We start from the raw sequence: 21391 nt of genomic DNA, 5'->3' as shown, positions 1-21391 counted from the left end.
ATGTGTGTGTGTGTGTGTGTGTGTGTGTGTGTTCAAGGTCAGGAGGGTCAAAAAAGTGTTGCAGAGAACCTCTGTGACTGATCCTAACTAAAAGGTTACTGAATGAACACGTTCCATGTAAAGATCTCCCACCATCACTGGTGCACCCTGAAGGGACTAGGCAGGGGTGGGGACTGCTCACAGAGCCTGCATCCCCGATCAGGGTGAGGACACGGTCTTTGGCAGCCGTGCCAAGGTGAGGGGAGACCTGCCAGGCAGGCTCTGGGAGGCTGGAGGGAATGTGGGGGAGGTAGGCATAGAGGGGAGAGACCAGAGTGCAGTGGGCAGCTGGGGCGGGCTGGAGGGGGGCCTGGAGTCGGGGACCTGGGCACCACCCTAATCGCTCGACACGTGGTTCTCATTCTGCAGTTGGTGCCAGCGCTCGATTTTCTTGTCCTTGTTTTTCAGACACTCGTACCAGTGTTTTAAGCGTTCTCCCTTGGCTGAGACCCCCAGCTGGCAGCCACCTGGAGGACAAGGCGGAGAGAGGGCCGGGGTCAGAACCACACATGTGTGAGACTCTCACTCTGACACAAATGTCTCGCTGGGGAAAAGTGCCACCATGCAGCGACCCCCTTGGTGACGTGGGGGTATGCAGACACACATAAATGAGTATAAATGATTCTCTGTGGAGGACTATGGTCACTGTCATTCCTATACTGTGGGCCTGTCCGCCTACTCACCTGCAATAGCTCCTACTGCCATACCAAGTCATAACTTCACTGTTCGTTTTTTAAGACTTTCTACCAATTGAAATCACTGCCTTCAAGTTGATTCCAAATTACAGTGACTCTCAGTGGGTTTCCAAGGCTGTAAATCTATGTGGAAGTAGACTGCCCCATCTTTCTTGCATGGAGGGCTGATAGATTTGAACCACATCATCATGCTTACGTAAGGCACTCTGGAGGCACTGTAGTTAAGGCATTGGGCTGCTAACCAAAAGGTCTGTGGTTTGAACCCACCAGCTGCTCTGCGGGAGAATGATAAGGGAGTCGCTTCCATAAAGGTTGACATCCTTGCAAACTCTGTGGGGTTGCTATGGACTCATAGCAATTGACTCAATTCAACTCATAGAATTGAATCCATAGCAGTGGGTTTTTGGTTTACCAATTGAAAAGGGGCTCTGGTGCTGCAACAGTTAAGCACTTGGATGCTAACGAAAGGTTGGAGGTTCAAACCCACCCAGTGGCTCTGTGGGAAAAAAGCCTGGTGATCTGCTCCTGTGAGGATTACAGCCTCCTTCAGGGCAGTTCTACTCAGTCTCATGGGTCACTGTGAGTCCACATGAACTCAATGGCACCCAACAACAACCATCACTAACCAAAACCCTCAATGAGATGGATTGATCCAACAGGCACAACAATGGAGTCAAACATACCAATAGTCATGAAGACTGCATCGGTGCAGGTAGGGCTGGGGCTGGGGCAAGGGCAAGGGCAAGGGCTAGGGTTAGGGCTAGAGTTAGGTTTTGTTCTTTTATGCATGAGATCGTCATGAGTTGGCACTGTCTTTCCAGCAACAAACAAATGCCCCTAACCACCACCCCATTGGCTCAAACGTGTCTCCCACTGCTTCCCGACACTCACCAGCTGTCTGCTGGGCCAGCTTCATTGCCCTGCTCCGTCCTGCTGCTACTGCTTTGCGCAGGCTCTGGCCTCTGCCTGGAGCCCCCTCCCCCTTCTATCTTTCCTTATTCTTCTTCCTCATCATTTAGAGGAGGACTAGGAAAACGAAGACCTCCACCCAGACTTGAAAGTTGACTCAGGAGCCCTCCTTTGCCCCCTCCCTTCTGCAGAGACCAGAGCCCCACTCGCCTGTGATTTAATTGCAGGCACACCTTGGAGATATTGTGGGTTTGGTTCCAGACCACTGCAATAAAGTGAGTATTGCAATAAAGCGAGTCCTACAATATTTTTTGGTTTCCCAGTGCCTATCAAAGATATGTTGACTCTATAGTGTAGTCTATTAAGTGTGCAACAGCTTGATGAAAAAGTTTGTAATATCAAGAGAATGACCAAAATGTGACACAGACACATGAACTGAGCACCTGCTACTGGAAGAACGGTGCAGAGACTTGCTGGATGTAGGATGGCCACAAACCATCATTATGTAAGAAATGCAGTACTTGCGAAGCACAATCAAGTCAAGTGCAATAAACGATGTATGCCTGCATTCCACTGGAGGCAATCTGTTCAGCAAAGAACCTCCTCAGCTGTGAAAGCCTTTGCATACGAAGGCATTTCCAACTGGACCCACAACACAACTCTGGGTCGCACTTGGCGTCTGGACACCATGGTTGCTGAGGGGGAGGAAGGAGTGACCCGAGCCCTCGGCAGCCCAGCTCAGTCTCTTCCTTCCTGGCAAGGACAAGGAGTGGTTTTCTCTGAAGTTAGGGGCACTCACCAATGTAGTCATTGGACTTGCCAATGTCATAGTCCCAGACTGAGATGTCCAGGGACTTCTTCGCCAGGTCACTGTGTTTGATGTCATAGAAAAACTCCTGTAAGCAACAGAGGGAGATGCATGAGTGACAGGGACCCTGAGCTAAAAGGGTTCAGGGGCCATGAGGAGCCCCTTGAACTAAGAATTCTGGGAGCAAGGGGGCCTTATGCTCCAAGCTTCTACGCCAGGCCCAGCCATTCCCTTTCAACACACAGTCAGTGTAACAAAGCCCCTCAAAGCCTGCAATCGTCTTCTCGGAGGGCTCTCCATCTGAAGATGGGGAAGGCCAGTGGAGTTGTGTTAATAGAGCTGGTCCTGGTGAAGCCCCTGGAAGGCAGATGACCGTGGACCCTCCTTCCACCCTGGTAGCTTCTGAAGTGGGTTCCTCCCTGTCTGCATGGATGCAGGAGTGTGGGGAGGGGAGAGGACGGAGTCTGCCAGGTGGGGTCACCTTCACGAGACTGACACCGCTCCCAGGATCTCTGCTTATGGCCCCAGACATCTGAGTTTTAAACATAACGCTGCTTCATGAAAGCATGCTCCTTGTGCAAACTAACACCGAAGTTTGTAATCCAACTACGCAAGGATGAGCACTGTCGGCCCTCCCGGTGTGTGTGTCCCCCTGCGGTGCTGCTGTGAGTCGGCCCCAACCCTCGGTGACCCCACCTGTGCAGAGAAGAACCGCATCCGTGAGGGTTTCAGGGCTGGACCTTTCAGAAGCAGACTGCCAGGCCTACAGAGATGCATGTTTTTTAAAAATAAAACAACACTGAACACTTATAACGTGGTAAAAACCAGCTTCCCATGCAGCAAATATTTGTCTGCATCACCACTGTCACGGCTGGATTTCATGGCTGATCCCTGAGTGCTGGGTAAGCAAGTTGTTTTCCATGTTTCACTATCATCAATGGTGCTATAAAAGGCATCCTTGCAGCTAAGTCATTGGGCACACCCACCAGGATTTATTTCGATAAATCCTGAGAGGTGAATGACTGAGTCTGTAACACTGTAAGATGGAGAAAGTGGGTGTGGGCTGTGGTACCATCTGTAGACAGTGCAAAAGCGGATAAATGCATACTTTGCTTTAACCAGTTGCCTTGACATTGACCCTGACTCACGGTAACCCCACGGTGTCAGAGTAGCACTGTGCCCCACGGAGGGTGGGTTGTTTTTTCTCAATTTCCTTCTTTTCCCATATTTTCTTCTACCCTCTAGTTAGTGGTTAGGAGCTCTGGTGGCGTAGCGCCTAAGCATTTGACTGCTAACCAGAAGGCTGGCGGTTCAAACCCACCAGCCACTCCATAGAAGGAAGACTGGGCAATCTACTTCCGTAGAGATACTGCCTCGGAAACCCAAGGAGGGGTTGCTATGGGTCGGATCCGACTCGACGGCAGTGAGTTTTGTTTGGTTTGGTTTTTTAGTTAGTGATTTATCTTCCCTCACCGCCCCCCGCCCCAGTATCCATCAAATAATATTTCATTTTTTATGAAACTCTTTCCTTGACTTTTCACAATAGCGGCTCATACAGACATAACATGGATGAGCTCAGAGGTCGTTATGCTGGGTGAAGTCAGCCAGTCCACAGGGCTTTTGAGGGCCATTTTTTGGAAGCTGATCACCAGGCCCTTCTTCCAGCATGCCTCTGGGTAGACTTGAACCTCTAACCTTTCGGTCAGCAGCCAAGTATGTTAACCATCTACATACCTCCCCCCCCATGGCTCCACATTTGCTTTGTGTACGTGTCAGCCCCAGACATGGATAATGTTGCTCTTAGAAGAAGAGGAGAAGTTGGCTGGGAGCTGGAATAGCAGGGTGGAGGATTTTGGACTAGACACCCATATTTGTACTTCTTAAATTTTGAAATAAATGACTACCTCTTTCAGAAATAAATAGAGATTTCAAAAGTGATGAGGCTTTTGACATATCCTGACACAGGTCTGTTCAGTGCATTCTACTCTCCCCCAGTAGCGTGTGTGTGTCCCCACACACTCACCAACTGGCAACCAACAGTTAAAGACATTTTTGTGCCAGTGTGGTATGCAGCATGGGGTCTGGCCTTGGCTTATATTTTCCTTATTTGCTAACAAGTTACCATCATTATATGTCTGGGTCCTTTGGATTGATTTATTATTTTGTGATTTGTTCAGACTCCAGAAGGGGGCAGGGCAGGGCAGCAGGAACTGGCTTCTAGGGAACAGGCTGGGCTAACTGGTGGGGCAGCTTCTCCAGGCTCTGTCTGTTGACACACTCCATTCTCCACACGTGTGACTGCTAGAGGTGGTGGTGTTAGCTGCCATAGGTCAACTTCAACTCAAGGTGACCTCACATCCACCAGAGTGAAATGCCGCGGTCCTGGGCCACCTCCAAGACTGTAGCCCGTATCAGACAATGTTGTCACCTGTAGGTTTTCATTGGCTCATTTTTCTTTTGTTTGTTTGTTTCCAATTTAACCCAGGAGACATTTTATTATTTAAAACATATTTGTGAAAAAAATATGGTGGTTTTTTTTTTTTTTTTTTTTTTTTTTTTTAGCATCAAACTACCATTCTCTATTAGGCACTGTTGTTGCTGTTTGAATTAACTGTAGGACTTTTGCTGGGTGACTTTCCCATAAGCAGACTTCTTTTCTTTCCTTTTTTTTTTTTTTTTAATTATGATTTGAGTCAGTTTACAGAGCAAATTCATTTTCCTTTCAACTGTTCATACACATTTTGCTTCATGCCATTGACTGCAATCCCCGTGACGTAACAGCTGTCTTCCCACTTCCTCCGTGTGGTCACCTTTTCCCGGTGTCCTTCTTTCCTATGCGCTCCTGCCCCCTGAGCTGACTCCCTGTGTGAATGCTGACCTTCTGATCTCCATGGTTGACTGCTCTAGGAGGGCACTTACTCAGTGGCTCCGTTTTAGAAGGTACCTCACCAGGCCTTTCCTCCCAGTTTGTCTCAGTCAGCAGGCTCCACTGAAACCACCGTGGGTGACCCAGCTGGTATTTGAAACACCAATGGCATAGCTTCCAGCCTCACAGCAACACCCAAGCCACCGCAGTCCAACAAACTGACAGACGGGTGATAGTGGTTTAGATCAGAACTCATATGTCTTTCCACTCTTTCTTCCATTCAGTCCTGTTAATTCAACAGATATTGATGGACTCCCACTATCTGACTTGTTGCCAATGGATGAGAAGTCCAGAGGGACAGCACCAGATGAAAGAGGCACAAAGAATGGGCTAGAACTAGCTATAGGAGGTGACACTTAAAGGTGGGTCTTCAGGGTGACTAGGAGTTTGCCAGAGAGGAAAAGGAGGGACGTCCAGGACAAGAGGCCATGTGCAAAGGCTGAGAGGTATACCAGAGACCTGCGTGGAGTTTAGAATGATGTGAGCATGGGGTGTCTGAGATGGCTGTGGGTGGGAGGTGAGTTAGAAAGGGCTTGACTGTCAGGCTAAGAAGTTAGGGAGCCATGGTTGGGTTATTTAGCAAAAGGCGAGACAAATTCAGGTTTGTGTTTTAGAAAACTCACTCTTATATGGAGGGTGTACTAAACACAGGGAAGCAAGTCAGGTGTCTACTGCAATGGTCCAAGCATAAAATACCAGGGACTGAACCATCGTAGTGACTGTGAGAACACAGAGGGAGGAGCATGGTCAACAGGTATCTACACAGTAGCTCCAGCAGAACTTGATGTACTGGATGGATGTGGGGACTTAGGGAGAGGGAGAGGGCAGTGTCGGCTGGGTGGATGGTCAAGGCCATTGCTGCCTCTCTTTATTAGAACTCAAAGACAAACAAACAAACAAAAAAAACCACAACCCAAACTCACTGCCATCAAGTTGGATCTGACTTATAGCAACTCCTCCTTAGGTTTCCGAGGTGGTATCACTCTGGAAGTAGATTGCCCTCTCTTCCTCTGGTGGTGTAATGCCTAAGGTATTTTACCACTAACCAGAAGGCTGGCAGTTCAAACCCACCAGCCACTCCTCAGAAGGAAGACTGGGCAATCTACTTCCGTAGTGATATTGCCTCGGAAACCCAAGGAGGGGTCGCTATGGGTCGCATCCGACTCAATGGTAGTGAGTTTGGTTTTTTACTAGAGCTGGTAAGGTCTAAATCAAAACCAATCCCACTGCCGCTGACGTGATTCCAACTCACAGCAACTCTACAGGACAGGGTACAACTGCCCCATGGGGTTTCCAAGGCTGGGATCTTCAAGGAAGCACACTGCTTCATCTTCCTCCTGTGAAGCAGCAGGTGGGATCAAACCACTGACCTTTTGGTTAGCAGCTGAATGTCAATCACTGTGTCACCAGAGCTCCTTGGTAAAGGCTAGAGGACTAGAATTGGTAAAGACCTTGGAGATAATTGAATTCAATCTCTCTCCACACAGCTTTTTCTCTGTGGAATTCCTAATCTGTGGGCATTTGGTTTAGGTTTGATTACCTCCAGTGACAAAGAACTCATTACATCTCCTTTGGATAAATCAGGCTGATCTATGATAATTTCTTCCCCTAATATAATTTAAAATGTTCTAGTAGGGAGTCAGTGTCTTCCTTACACCTTGGCACCATCCCAGGATATAACAAGGAATGGGGCAGCCTTACCTCATTAAATTCAGGATTCAAGGTTTTCTTCTTAATTTGAGTCTTATGTTTGGCCTTCTTTCCCATGTCTGGTTTCAGCCAGCTGAGAGGAGACAAAAGAGGCTGCTTGCATGATGTTTAATGAGCAAGAAATGTCGCTTAAAGACTCCCAAAGACTCCTCCCAGCGCTCTGATAGACAAATTGAAAGTAGGTCTACATCATTGATGCCCGATACGTACACTGTAGGTGTATTTAACCTCCACACAAAGCCTACGTGCTAGAACTAGGGCCACCGCTTTGAGAGATAAGGAAACGGAGGGTCCAGAGAGGTTGAGACATGTGCATCAGGTCACACAGCTGGGAAATGATGGACCTGGGATCTGAACTCAGCTCTGCTGCTTCTGGAGTCTGTGCTCAGCAACCACCTCCTCTCAATGCATTAAATTGAGAGCCATGGCCGGTGGTGCCCACCATCTATTGCCCCTCAGGCTGCCACTGAGTCCTGGAAAGGTGCTGGATGGGAGAGGGATGACAGGGAGCGTTATTTAAGCAAAACGACTTGTGTGTGGCTGGAGTTCATGGCATGCAGGAGCTTTTTTCTTTCTCGGACCATATAGGAAATAAAACTGAAGCTGCTCTTGGAAACTGAACTCACCCCCAGCATGTGTGTCTTTTATTAACTAAATCCTTACCGGAAGAAAGTCTGGAGGGAAACCCCTCTTGTTTTTCAGCTGAGGAGGGCTTAGGAGCAGTACTGCTTCCCATTGTCAGAGGCTGGGGGTGGGGTGAGGGGCATCTCTCTGACTGGAGAGCACATTAATAAGCACCTTTGCCCTGAGCAATGTTAGTGATGTCATGACTCGTCATCACAATCACAAGCATTTATTGAGCACTTACTATGGACCGGACACCATGACAATGCACCTCTCACATCCAAGTGCAGGATGTGAAACTGACTGAGCCGCGGGGCCCTGAATTCACCCCCGTGCTCCCAGCCAGTGATACTGAGGCATCAGTAGGGATACTCCTGGGAGATCCACAGCATCTCCATGGTGGCTCTGTGCTGCAGGATTCCACGATGCCTGGCTGAAACTTCCATAAACGGCTCTGCCATCCACGAAGCTTCCTTCCCAACCTTCCTTCCTTCCCCTTCTTGTCTGCTTGGGGTCAGACCTGTACCACAGCCTCTGAGCTCCACCTGCCTCCTCTCTTGCTGGCTCCCAGTTTCCCCTCACAGGCATTTCCCCCAAGAAATCTCTTGCATGTCTAATCCTGCCTTGGCCTTTGCTTTGCAGAGGACATGAACTAATACACAACACTATTCTCCCCATTTTACAGATGAAGATGTTGAGGCCCAGAGAGGTTAACCAAGAGCCCAAGGTAACAGAGCTAGAGAATATCAGAGACTCTCCCTGGCTGTTGTGCAAATAGTGAATGCACTTGGCTGCTAAGTGAAAGGTTGGGAAGTTGAGTCCACCAAAGGCACGTCAGAAGAAAGGCCTGGTGATCTACTTCCTACATATCAGCTACTGAACACCTTGTAGGACATAATTCTGCTCTGACACACACGGGCTGCCGTAAGGCAGAATCAACCAGCAACTGGTCTCAAAACTGGGATTCCAACTTAGGAGCATGGGCTCTCAATCCTATCTGGGACACACACGTTTTGCTCTCCAAAGGCAAGGAAGACTTATTGAGAGTACATCAGTTTCTATCCCAGGCACAAGCGTAACTGCTGTACATACTATATCTCATTTGAACCTTATGCCCACTCTTGGAGATGAGTGGAACTATGTATATTGTCTCTGTTTTACAAATGAAGAAACTGAGGCTCAGAGAGGGTAAATACTTGCTTGCAGTCACACAGCTAGCAGCTAGCAGAGAGAAGAGTTGAATCAATCCTGAGTTGATGAGTGGTGGCTATGAGAGAAGACACCTCAAAACCCCCAAGTCCAGGGCCCCAGCCACTGCGTTCTGGCCTCTGTGCCATGTGTGGGCCATGCCCATGTCCCTGGCCAATGACCGAGTGCAGCAGAGGTACGAAGGCAGGCCTGCTCCTAGGAGACAGGGGCTTGTGTGATAGCCAATCTTGTCTCAAGGACTCCCTGCCCAACTCGTCTCTGGGGCGTTCCATCCAGCTTCCCCTCTCTTCCCTTTCCTCAGTCAGATTCGCCCTGCAATCTAACAGCTCTCCCAGTCTCTTCAACCCCTTCCGTATTTCCTCTCACAGAGCCATCTCCCCAGAAAAATTCTTGCGTATTTAATCCCTCTGGCATCTTCTTCTCAGAGGATCTGTGCTAACACAGATAACCAAGTCTTTTTATTTTCCACGACTGAGGTTACTGGACTAACCCCAAAGTCTAAGGACTCTGAGCACTTCCAGCCTGGATCTGGGAAAAGGCAGACTGTGTCTTTGGCAGCAGGGCTCTGAGCTGCTGGAGGGACATGCAGCTGACTCCTGGGTGCCACAACCATGTTGACTGCCCTTCCTCCACTGAAGGGGACAGAGCACAAAGCTCCCCTCCCATATGGGCAAGTGATACAGCAATCTGACTCTGGAGATGCCACTCTAACTGGCAGTCCCAGGCCTCTGTCTTCCTGTGTGTTCTTAGGCAGGTTCCTTCCCCTCTCTGGGCCTCAGTGGACAGTGATCTGGGGGAAGCTCTCTGGTTTTCCCTCTCTAAGAATCTGGGTCCCCCACTAGGGGGGGTTCAGATACATTGACTCACAGCTTGACGAAGGGGTCTGAGTAGCCATTGGCGTCCATGGCGGCCAGGTGGACGCAGCGTATGATGCCCACAATGAGGCCTCCTTGCTGGGTGCTGTACATAAGGGACACTAGGATCTTGCCTCGCTCCTCGATGTCACCGATGCGCTCCACCTGCTGTAAGGGACCAAGGACCATGAGTGACATTAATTAGGGAAGAGGCTGGTGAGAGTGGGAGGAACCAGACTGGCTACAGTGGGGTCAGCACCAAGGACAGCGGCTGCAGCCCATTCTCCAGGGGGCACAAATGGAGCTTAGGACCCTGGGAAGGCGGAGGGCAGGGAAGACCAACGGGGCTAGTGTGAGGCGCGCGCACGTGTGTGTGTGTGTGGGGGGGTGGGGGGGGGGACAGTCGGCTTTACTTTGACTTGGACACAGATCAAGCCTGACACTGATCATAGGTTAAGTTTGATCCTGGTCACTGACTGACCCTGACTCTGACCAAGGACGGAGCCTTGACCCTGGCCCTAGACTGATCACTGCTCTCGGACTTCCCTGAGCCAACCCATCTCCTCACAAGCAGCACAGTTCCTGGGGTCACAAGAGAGGCCTGGATGGAGGGCCTGGGTGTTTGGTCCAACCACACCCCCTGCTGGACACAGCTCCAAGAGCCTGCCTTACACCTCCAGGTGGGGTGTGCCTCCTCTCCAGTGACGTGGGATTGTAAGCAGAGTCTGTCAACAAGGCTGACTCAGGGGTGCACTCCAGAGCCTCCCCCACCTCAAAGGCTTCATTCAAGGTGCAGAGGGTGCATACTGGTCTCACGTCCTAGAGCCTGGAGGTGAAGGACGGCTCTCTGGTGAACCCAAGGGCAGGTGGTTGTGACAGGAAGGGCAGGAAGGGCCAGGGAGGAAGAGAAGGGGGCTTCCAGACAAGGCAAGAGGTTGTATGGACCCCACCTGTGGCCTTCAGTACGCTCAGGACTCACCTCCTCCTCATACAGCGCCATGCCTCGGGCTGACCCAGTGGTCCCAGCACGCTTCATCTTTGAAAAAGCAAACAGAAAAAAAAAAAAAAAAAAGCAGCATTGTTTATAGGTTCACCTTCCTAAACAAGAAGGACCAGAAGCCCCTCACTCCTCATTAGTATCCAGCACCTTGATGGTGGGTTCTCCAAGCTCCTAGGGTCCCTGCTTCCCTTCTAGCTAAAATGTATATAACACAAGCCACAGGGCTAGCTAGCCATGTTAATGCACAACCACTTATGATATAGAGGCTATGACCATCCCCTGTACAGACAAGGACACTGAGGCTCAGAGTGGTTAAGCCACTTGCTCACGGTCACACAGTCAGTAAGTGGCAGAGGACCCCCATGGATAAAATGGATAAGATTTCATCTGCTCTGGCTCCAATGCCATGGGAGCTGGGGTCTGCCCACAAGGCGCCTTCTTGCCCCGAGGCTCCTGAGGTCCTTCTGCTGGGTTCTAAGGGTCTGGGAACCTCGTTTGGTTAAATTCCATTCGCCTGTTATACCGAAGAAGAAAACTGAGGTTCAGAGAGTAGGGGACTGTGCTTACAAGGCCCCAGTCCTCAGTGGGGTTGAGAGCGGAAGAGGCCTGGGCAGGCGGATGGCAAAGAGCAGCAGGTCAGTAAGTCCTGTGGCAGCTGCAGCCTCTCGCTGCCCTGTGCCACCCCAAGCTTGTGCCCACTGCAGCAAGACGGGCAGACCCAGGAGCCGAGGGCCTGGGAGGGGGCCTGGGCCCTGGCCTGAGAAACCTTGCTCATTGAGTGAAGAGAGGAATAGAAGCCTGGAGAGCCAACTGTTAGCAGGCAAAGCCCCTAGGAAGTGTTTGCGCCCAGGGTTTTCTGTAATGATCTATTTGGAGCCTGGCATTTGGTGTGAATGCGTACTTGCAGTTTTCCTCATTGTGACCTGTTCCCCTGCCTGCACTATGGGAACATGGCGTGACACACGGATATGCCATCCTTGCGCCGGTCATCTGGTGGCAGGGTGTGGCAGGTTTCCCCTTCAGGATCTCCCAAGGCATCCCTGTGGGGAGCTGGCCCTGGGCCCAGGGGAGCAGGGATGCAGGAAAGGGGTACTGCAGGAGGGCTGGGGTCCAGCACAGCCACTGCCTAGTGTGTGACCTTGGGCAGCTCCTCCCCATTCAGGGACAAATCTGTCCCATTTGTAAAGCAAGCACAGATTGGGTGATCTCAAAAATACCTCTTTTAGGGTCTCATTCTCCTCCATAAGTCAGAATCTCCAAGGAAGAGCTCCACAAATCTTAGTTTGCAAAGCTCTGGTTTTAAAATCCACAGGCGATTCTGAACCTCAGCCTGGTCCATGCTCTTTCACAAAGGGTGAGAACTACATCTAGTAATGATGACAACAATAACAACGGTTCTAATGCTTTACATGCATTATCACACTTAATTCTTACATTTATCACACTTATCCCCATCGTACAGCTGAGAAAACTGAGGCCCAGAGAGTGTCAGTAATTTTCCTCAGGTAATACAGTAAGTGGCAGAGCTAGGATTCAAACCCAGGCATTCTGGCTGCACAATCCATGCTCTTTAGTATTACCCTACACACTTACTCCTCACTCACTATCTCGTTATCTGACACTTTGCATTTATGACAAGATTAAAAAATCTATTATCCAAAGATTTTGCACATTAATGACGTACAGCTGGCAATAATGAATGCCAAGGAGCGAGGGGAGAGTAACGCTGCCTGTGACGGTTAAGGTTATGTGTCAGCTTGTCCGGGCCATGAATCAGTTGGCTTGACAGTTACGTAATGATATCACTTGGCAATTATGTAAGATAGCAGTCATCCTTCATTTTGTAATCTGATACGATCACCCTCCATTTCTGCATAACGCCGATTTTCACATAATGACCTGCTCTTTGGAACCTGACCATGTTGACTAGTGAGGGGAGGGTGAATTGCCTTCGGTCTGTCTGTCTGCTAGAGGATCTAGCAGGTGGGTATTGTTCCCATAACACCACCACTTAGCAGCTCACAGGTGTCTATTATTCTCCAGGTTCTGTTCTGATTATGTATTTAATTCCCCACAAGCCTCCTATGAGGCAGGCAATGCAACAATGCTCATTTACAGATAAGAATACTGAGGCTTACAGCCATTCATTCCCCTGGCAAGGGCTCTGAATGGGGCTTTGAACCCAGGTTGGCCACAGTGCCCTTCCCAGTTTCACCAACAGGATCTTGACATTTGGAGAGGTGATGTAAGCACAAGGAGGGTCAAAGGCAGAGCCAGGAGGCAACCGTGGTTGCCGTGGCCTGGAACCTTCACCCTGTGCTGTCAGACACCCTGTGGATCTATGTCCCTTGTGCAGATGCAGAGGAAGGCACCCCCCAACTCCTCACCCTGCAAGAGTCAAGGGGCAAAGGCACTCACTGGGATGACCCGCTCCAGGCAGATGTTGAAGTTCTTCCTCTGGTTGGGCTTCAGCTTCTTGAGTGAGAATCTGGTCTCACCGATAAACTCATTGTGGCCGAACTTGTCCTCGTCACAGACAGAGATCCTGGGGTCAACAGAAGGGGTGGGAGAAAGAGAAGCACGCACAGAGCTCTTCCTGTGTGCCGAGGACCGTGGCGGTGCTGCTGGGGAGGTATGCTGTGCTTGGGAATAACACGGTTTCCTGTTTATTGAGCACTGGAGCAGTGCAGGAAGGAGCCCTGCTGGTGCAGTGGTTAAGTGCTGGCTGTTAAGCGAAAGGTCAGCAGTTCAAGCCCACCAGCCACTCTGAAGGAGAAAGATGTGGTCGTCTGCTTCCATAAAGATTATAGGCTTGGAAACCCTATGGAGCAGTTCTACTCTGTCCTCTAGGGTTGCTGCGAGTCACAATTGACTTGATGGCAATGGGTTTTGTTTGTTTTTTGTGGGGCTAGGTAGCTTTTAAGGAGCTCTAGTGGTGCAGTGCATAAGGCATCTGACTGCTAACCAGAAGGTTGGTGGTTCAAACCCATCGGCTACTCCACAGAAGGAAGACTGGCAATCTACTTCTGTAAAGATTTACCACCTTGGAAACCCAATGGGGTTGCTATGAGCTGGAATTGACTTGATGGCAGTGGGATAGGTACCCTTTACTGCTTTATTTACTGCAGGGTAAGTCGCGTGTGGTATAGTGTACACATCTTAAGCTCATGGCTGTATGACTTTTTTCCGTATTCACACTTACAGGAGCACCCCTCAGATCAAGAGAGATCATTCCAGCCCCCAGAGACCCCTAACCATCCCTCCTAGTCATTAGTTCTGTTAAAGATCATCACCGCCCTGACCTCCAGCCCTACAGATCCATTTGTCCTGTTTCTGACCTTCCTACTGATGGAAGCACACAGTATGTACTGTTTCATGACTGGCTACTTCGGGTCCACATTATGTCTGCAAGATTCATCCAGATATAGAGTAATGTGTTCTTTTTATTACATGGAATTCCATCATTCAACATATACATACCACTTGCGGCATGTGCACTTTTCTAAATGGATGATTCACTGAAACAATTTTTTTTTTTTTTTACTTAAAATGCTATTGTAGCTGGTGGGAATGATGTGCTTGGAATAGTCAATTTGAAAAGCAGTTTGCGTGTCTTGTAGAAATTGAAAAACAAAATAAAACAAAGCGACCCACATATTCTATGATCCAGAGCTATTTCCTTCTGAAGGAAATACTCCTGTGAACACCAGGAAGTGTGAAGGCTACTTGCTGCAACGTTGGGGTAACAGACAAAAAGTTGCAAACACTCTGCATCTCCATCAGTAGGGAACTGACTAGGTAAACTGGTAAACAGCTACGTAAAATTTAAAAACATGCAAAACAATATCATTTTTTTTTTAGAGCTACATAATTATGTCGCTGGAGTATAAAACAAGTTCAGGAGTGACAAGCACAGAATTCAGGCTGGTAGCACCTGGGCGAGGGAAGGAACACGGGGCTGGCAGCTTCGGCTTGCATTTGCAGGACAAACACAGCAAGATAATCAGGTTTTCTAAGACTGAGTATTGGTAGCTCAGGGGCCGGGAGTGCACGGGAGGGAAGGACACAGGGAAGAGGTAACCAGAGGGAAGAAGTGGGAAGAGAGCTGTTACATAGTGGGAAGTTGTAGTCAATGTCATGAGACAAAGTGTGTATGAACTGCTGTATGGAAAATGAATTTGCTCTGTAAACTTTCACCCAAATCACAACAATTGTTTTTTTTTAAATACTGAATATTGGATTCATGGATGTTTGTTATAGTATATTCTGTACTTTTCTGTATATTTCTAATATTTAAAAAAAGCTGTGATCAATCCATTCTGTGGAATATTCTGAAGCAGTTAAAACTTAAAATACAACACAACGCACTGCCATCGAGTCAGATCCGACTCATAGTGACCCCTCTTTGGGTTTCCAAGGTGGTATCACTATGGAAGTAGATTGCCCAATTTTCCTTCTGGGGAGTGGCTGGTGGGTTTGAACTGCCAGCCTTCTGGTTAGCAGTCAAATGCCTTAGGCACTATGCCACCAGCGTTCCCAGTTAAAACATAGATAGGTCTAAATGCCTTCTCATGGCTATAACTGCAAGATATATTGTCATGAAAAAAAAAAAATCAAGTTCGAGGTATATACAGCATAATACTATCTCTGTTTTAAATAATACATATATAAATACATAGATCTGGTGGCATTTGACTGCTAAGAAGGCTGGTGGTTCAAACCCACCAGCCACTCCTCGGAAGGAAGATGGGGCAATCTACTTCCATAGTGATACTGTCTCAGAAACCCAAGGAGGGGTCGCTATGAGTTGATCCGCCTCAATGGCAGTGAGTGAGTAAGTGTGTGATATCTGTAGAGATATGTGTACAGATATATAGATGCATGTGTGTGTGTGTGTATATATATATATATATATATATATATATATATATGTTTGCATGTACATATACATGTCCTGTTAGGATGTGCACATATATACACACACATACATTCATAGAAGGAGAAAGGAGACCCAGGCTGGGAGAAGGGTACACACTTAAAGGAGCTTAGCTTCTTCTGTCAATTTTTACAATAAGAGTATGTTCATTATTACATGTATAATTTAAAATGCAGTTTAATACAACATTGTTGAAGAAAATGAAGTGGTATCAACACATTGTTAAATGAGGCAGGTAGGTTACTAAATAAGATATTCCGTTTTTGTAAACACTCAAGTTTAAAACAATTATCTATGTACATACACATATATGTGCATACATATACACACACATACAGATGTCTACAATCAAGATGTTAACAGTTAACCATTCCACTTATCTGTATTTTCCAAAGTTTCTACCAGAAACATGGACTGTTTTTGTAGAAGGGAAAAGGAAACAGACAGTGAGGCAGGGACCTTTTGAAGGAGGGACCCTGGGGCTGCCCCTGCCTCAGTTCCTCCGGCCTCAGCCTCCTCTTGCCTCCCTCCACACCCATCCCCTGGTGGTACCTGAGGGTCTTCCTCTGCATGTCCTCGTCCGTGATGCCGTGATAGACAAGAGTCTCATTCCAGATAGGGTTCCTTGTGTTCCGTAGGGTTTTTGTCCGAAGCTTGTTGGACTACAGCCCAGAGAGAAGGACAGACAGACAGACACTGCCTCAGTGGGGAGCCAGCCCTGGAGCTCATCTTTTGGGCTGATTTGGGGTGAGTGACGCCTTCCCCCCCTGGAGTGTCTGAGGGCTCAGTTCATCCAAATGCATTTTCTCAGAGAGGGGGTGACCACCAGGGCTAAGGGTATAGACAAATAGATTAATGCCTCACCCTGACCCTCTCCCCCAATCCCTCCACTCTCTGGTCCACCTCCTTGAACCTACAATTAAGATAAGAAATCAAAGATAGCTTCTTTCCAGAAAAAATATTAAAGTCCTTGAGAGTCACTCATTCGTAGGCAGTGAAGGTTCAATTTCTGGGGCATTAGGGGGACATTGTTCCTCCAAATATCACCCTCCAACGCTTGAAATTCCTTAAATGGGACAAAGTTTTTCATTTTATTCTAAGAGAGAAGGCTGGAAATGCAGCTATACCCAGAATGGACGGTCTGCTGATGAGTTTGGTTTACATTAACACAAATAACTCACACCTGATTCTTTGGCCAAGCAGGTCTGGGCTCAGGAGGGGGCAGAGGGGAGAGTCAGAAGCAGGGGTGACCAAACAGCTGATAATTTGGCCAGGTGCAGGTGTGTCTTTGATCCACACAAAGAAACAGTGAGGGGGAGAGAGGAGAAAGGGGGAGAGAGAGAGAGAGAGAGGGAAAGAGAGAGCGAGAGCGAGAGCGAGTGCATGTGTGCATGTGTGTGCTCATCCGTCTTGTTTTACGGCACATTGGATGCCTGCAGATATTTTTAGCAGGCATTTCCCCAACATGTGCTCTGTCACCTTTGCTTTTAGGACACGCATGTCAAATGAACGCGGGAGCCCTGGCGGCACAGTGGTTAAGTGCACCAGCCACTCCATGGGAGAAAGAAGTGGCAGTCTGTTTTCATAAAGATTACAGCCTTGGAAACCCTATGGGGTAATTCCACTCTGTCTTCTAGGGGTAGTGTGAGTTGCAATCAAGTTGATAGCAATGGGTTTTGGGAAGAGTTTATTCAAATTAACACAACAAAGCAAAAACAAACAAACAAAACAAACTAAGAGGGCACGCTTCCATTTCCAGCCACTCCATTTCCAGCCACGTGCAGTGGCTGCACCAGTCCAAAGAGAGGGAAGCACATCCCACGGCCCCTCCCTCAGGCACAGGGAAGACCATCAGGGGAGCTGGAGGGGGAGGGGCCGCAGCAGGAGCACATCCTCTAAAGTGCTCAGACCTAAATCTGGAGAAAGTTGTTCATTTCGATGGAGAGATGAGAGGGTCTGGCTGGGGCATGGATGGACCTGGGTGGGGTGGGCGGGGGAGGGTAGACCATATGCAATACTGGGAGCCACTGAAGGTAGCTGAGCAGGTGAGGGGCCTGTCAGGGCACCCGTTTCTCTCAGGTTTCTGAGTTGCAGAAGGGGGCAGACCCTGGCCCTTGAGCAAGAGTGAATCCCGGACCACCTCTTCCCCCTTATAAGGGCTTTGCTGCACACAGGGCTATTTTAGGCTCTGAGCTGAGAACCTTGGGCCCCTGCCAAGGCCTGTGTGCCCAGCTTGCAGAGAGGCGTGGGCCATATGGTACCTTGCTGGCTCCTGGCAGGAGATGCAGCTTAACATAGGGATCAGCCAAGCCATTGGAGTCCATGGGCTTCAGTCCCTGCAAAAGAAGGAAGCCATGGTAGACGGCATCAGCTGTCAAAGGCAACAGCCACAGGCCCTGGCACCTATCCCCCCCAATGGTGCCCTGTGGGCCTCCTCTTCCAAGCAGAGAGGAGGAAGACCAGAATTATGGAAAGAGCCCTAAAGTCAGGCAGACAGGGTTCAAAGCCCGGCCTTGCCACTTTCTGGCTGTGTGACCTTGGGTAGCTCTTAACCTCTCTGAGCCTCAGTTTACTCATCTGTCCAATGGGATGAGAACAGCACCTACCTCAAGGGATGTTGAGATTTAGCTCTGATACCCCCTATAGAGTGCTTTGCACCGTGTCCAGCATGTGGTAAGCGTACCACTGAAACTCAACTGTTACTGCTAGAGAGGTCTCCAAATAGCAGGGAGGGGGGAGAAGGTGGGGCTGGGCACACCGAGGCATAGCGGGGTGAAGTAACATCCCTCATATCACTCATCTGGGAAGTGACAGGGAGAACCCAGGGAGGCTGGTTCCTGAGTTCATGCTTATTCTGCAATGTGGACCAGACTTTTAGCAGGGGGACCCGGGTCAGTTACTGCCTTCAGCCAGCTTCTTAGGGTCTGGGGCTGATTGGCTCACTGAAGCCTGAAAGGAGATGTACCCGCCCCCTCGTATGCCTTCCCTGCCCCCTCAGGAGCCCCTTGTGGTCTTCCTGGTGCCTGCACCAACAGGCCCCCAGCTTGGCTACCACTCCAGCCAGACTGCCACGTCAGTAGGAAAAGCCAGGCAGGCACTGGGATGTGCGCATGTGTGCATGCACGTGTGAGTGTGTGGACACGCATGTGAGTGTGTATGCACGGGATAAGGGCCATTCGTAGCCATGTCTGCTGTCAAGTCAGGTTGTCATTACCCCCCTGGCAACACCTCCACAGTCCCCTCCTGGGTAGATCCTGGCTCTGCCCTGGAAGCCTGGTGCTTCAGCCCCTGGGAGGCAGCTGGATTTAAGTGAAATCCTCTGGGATGGTCCCCAGTGGAAGTCCTCCCCCAAAGGAAGATGCTGTGGCCAGTTCTTGTCTTCTTCTCATCACCGTCACTGTTACAGATGGACCCGGCCATGGCACGAGGCAGGCCTGGTGAGCCCCCTCCCCACATCTCCTGGAATTATCAGACTAGCCTGAGTGGTCCCTAGCATGGCCCGCACCCACCTTGGCCTTGATGATGGTACAGTGTAGGGAGCTGTTGTCCTGGTCATAGAGAAGGCTGAACTCCAGGGCGCCCAGGGTGGCTGCAGCAGGCAGAGACCAGAAACCAGAGGATGTCTGTTCAGTCATTCAACAAGCATTTGCAGAGCGCTTCCTCTGTGCCCAGCCTGGGCTAGGTAGGCACGGAGCCTCAGAGGATGGAGACTCGGGACCCCCACCCTGATCGACCTCTTCTTCTCTGGAGCCACCTGCACATCAGTGGTCACTTAGCCATGCAATTGGCTGTTAATGACACCCTGTCCTGTCAGAGTGACAGCACCATGAGAGCGGGGTGTTAACTGTACCACCCGGGGACTCCAGATGCCTAGTAGGTGTTAAACAAACACCTTTCAAATATAGAAACAAGTGAGTGAGGAGACAGGCTTGCAATGAATCACTGTGATAAGCTAGTAACAGGGACAGGCGTGAGGATGGGAGGGGTCATCTCTGCTTGGTGGGTAGGTAAAGGGGCATGGAAGGCAGGTGGAAGGAACCATGGCCGGTGGTCCAGGGGGAGGATCAAATCCTTCTGAGGAGTGGCTGGTGGGTTTGAACTGCCAGCCTTCTGGTTAGCAGTCAGCCACCACGCCACCAGAGCTCCCGGGGGGAGGATCAGCATGAGGAACAGCGGAGAGGAGGGCTGGGCACAGAGCATTCTAGAGCCGAAAGGCCTGGGGCTGACAAGGCCGGGGTGGATCCCATGCCTTTCCCCTGAGACTTCAGATCCCTAACCCCTGGGAGAGCCTGGGGACAGAGGGGCGGGGCTAGACCTTTCCCCAGACCTGCCTCCCAACTACAGAGGAGTGTGTGGCTGTCAGCCCCTCCACTCTCTGATGTGGGAGCTTGGAACCTGGGCCTCTGTGTCTGTAAAGCAGGAACGGTCAGAGCAGCTATTCTCAGGGTTGTTGTGGAGATGAAAGGAGCAAACGCACATTACACACCTGGAAATGCCCCGTACAACATAAGTGCTTAGTAGGTGGTGACTGTCATCGCCCCTGCTGTCCCTGTCACAGAACAGTAATTCTTGGTGTGTGCTTGGCACTGCATAATCTTCAGAAGCTCCAGTTTACAAAGCGCCCCCCTCAGCCCCACGTGGGAGGTGGTATGTGCTTCCCACTCTACAATGAGGAGAGGTGGTACAAGGGGTCAAGGCTATGCCATTGGCCTTTGGTCCGTTTCTTCTGTGCAGGTCCAGTCTCTCCACTTTACTGGGAGCTCTTGGAGACCCCACCCCAGCCCTAGTAACACATATTGCATGCACGTGCCCATCCGTGCCCGCCTCCAGCTCACAAAGGCTGCCCCAGCTCTTCCCTGCTGCTCCCAGGCACACATGGGAGAAGTCTACTGGTGTGTGTGCTGTCTCTGTGTGTGCATGCATGTACTTGTATGTGTGCTTGTGCGCACACATGTGAGTGTGTACATGTGTGAGTCAGTGTGCACATGCATGTACAAGTATGTATGTGCATTTATGTTTATGCGTGTGCTTGTGTGCATGCATGTGTTTATGTGCCTGTATGCATGGGCATAGGCGATGTGAATGTCCACAGGTAAGTGTGAATATGTGTGTGTGCATGCACATGCATATGCACATGTAAGCATGTGTATGTATGTGTGTGCATATATGTGTGTGAGTTGTGTGTACATATATATGTGTGGCAGACATGGCAGCTGATTCCCTGGATAATGGCACTTGGGGTGTCTGTGGGAGAGTCACAGGGTGGACAGTAACCAAGTCACTGAATGGATGGGTGCAAGAGGAGACAGATGTCCAGCAAATTAAAAATCATGGTTACAGGTTATTTTCTGAAGACATAATTGAAAAGTGTTTGGAAGCTATTATGATACGTATCCTCAGAGTGTACTTGCTGGGTCCTGTGGTAATTCTGTATTTAACCTGAAGAAGTGCCAACCTGGGCACTGAGAGTGTACAGTGCCACTGAACTGTACACTTTCCTGTGGTAAAAACGGCAATTTTATGGTATGTGTGTTTTACCACAATAAAATAAATAGCAACCTATTCTGGTGGTGTAGTGCCTAAGACATTTTGACTGCTAACCAGAAGGCTGGTGGTTCAAACCTACCAGCCACTCCTTGGGAGGAAGACTGGGCAATCTACTTCCATAGTGATACCACCTC

At 49.5% G+C, this 21391-nt stretch overlaps 1 protein-coding gene across 1 annotated transcript in view; it reads right to left on the bottom strand.

The window, feature by feature from the left end:
• Positions 1-375: 375 nt before the first annotated feature.
• Positions 376-21391, bottom strand: part of RPH3A (rabphilin 3A) — a 71969-nt gene continuing 50953 nt past the window's right edge. The window contains 9 exon segments of the mRNA XM_042780608.1: positions 376-506; positions 2443-2539; positions 7079-7160; positions 9788-9942; positions 10754-10810; positions 13193-13319; positions 16263-16372; positions 17972-18046; positions 19220-19299. Coding sequence (XP_042636542.1) covers positions 376-506; positions 2443-2539; positions 7079-7160; positions 9788-9942; positions 10754-10810; positions 13193-13319; positions 16263-16372; positions 17972-18046; positions 19220-19299 — 914 coding nt within the window.

This window comes from Orycteropus afer, unplaced genomic scaffold, assembly GCF_000298275.1.
Source record: "Orycteropus afer afer isolate SDZICR_OR568_19922 unplaced genomic scaffold, OryAfe1.0 scaffold00048, whole genome shotgun sequence".
Lineage (NCBI taxonomy): Eukaryota > Metazoa > Chordata > Mammalia > Tubulidentata > Orycteropodidae > Orycteropus > Orycteropus afer.
This window is presented reverse-complemented; position numbering and strand designations above follow the sequence as displayed.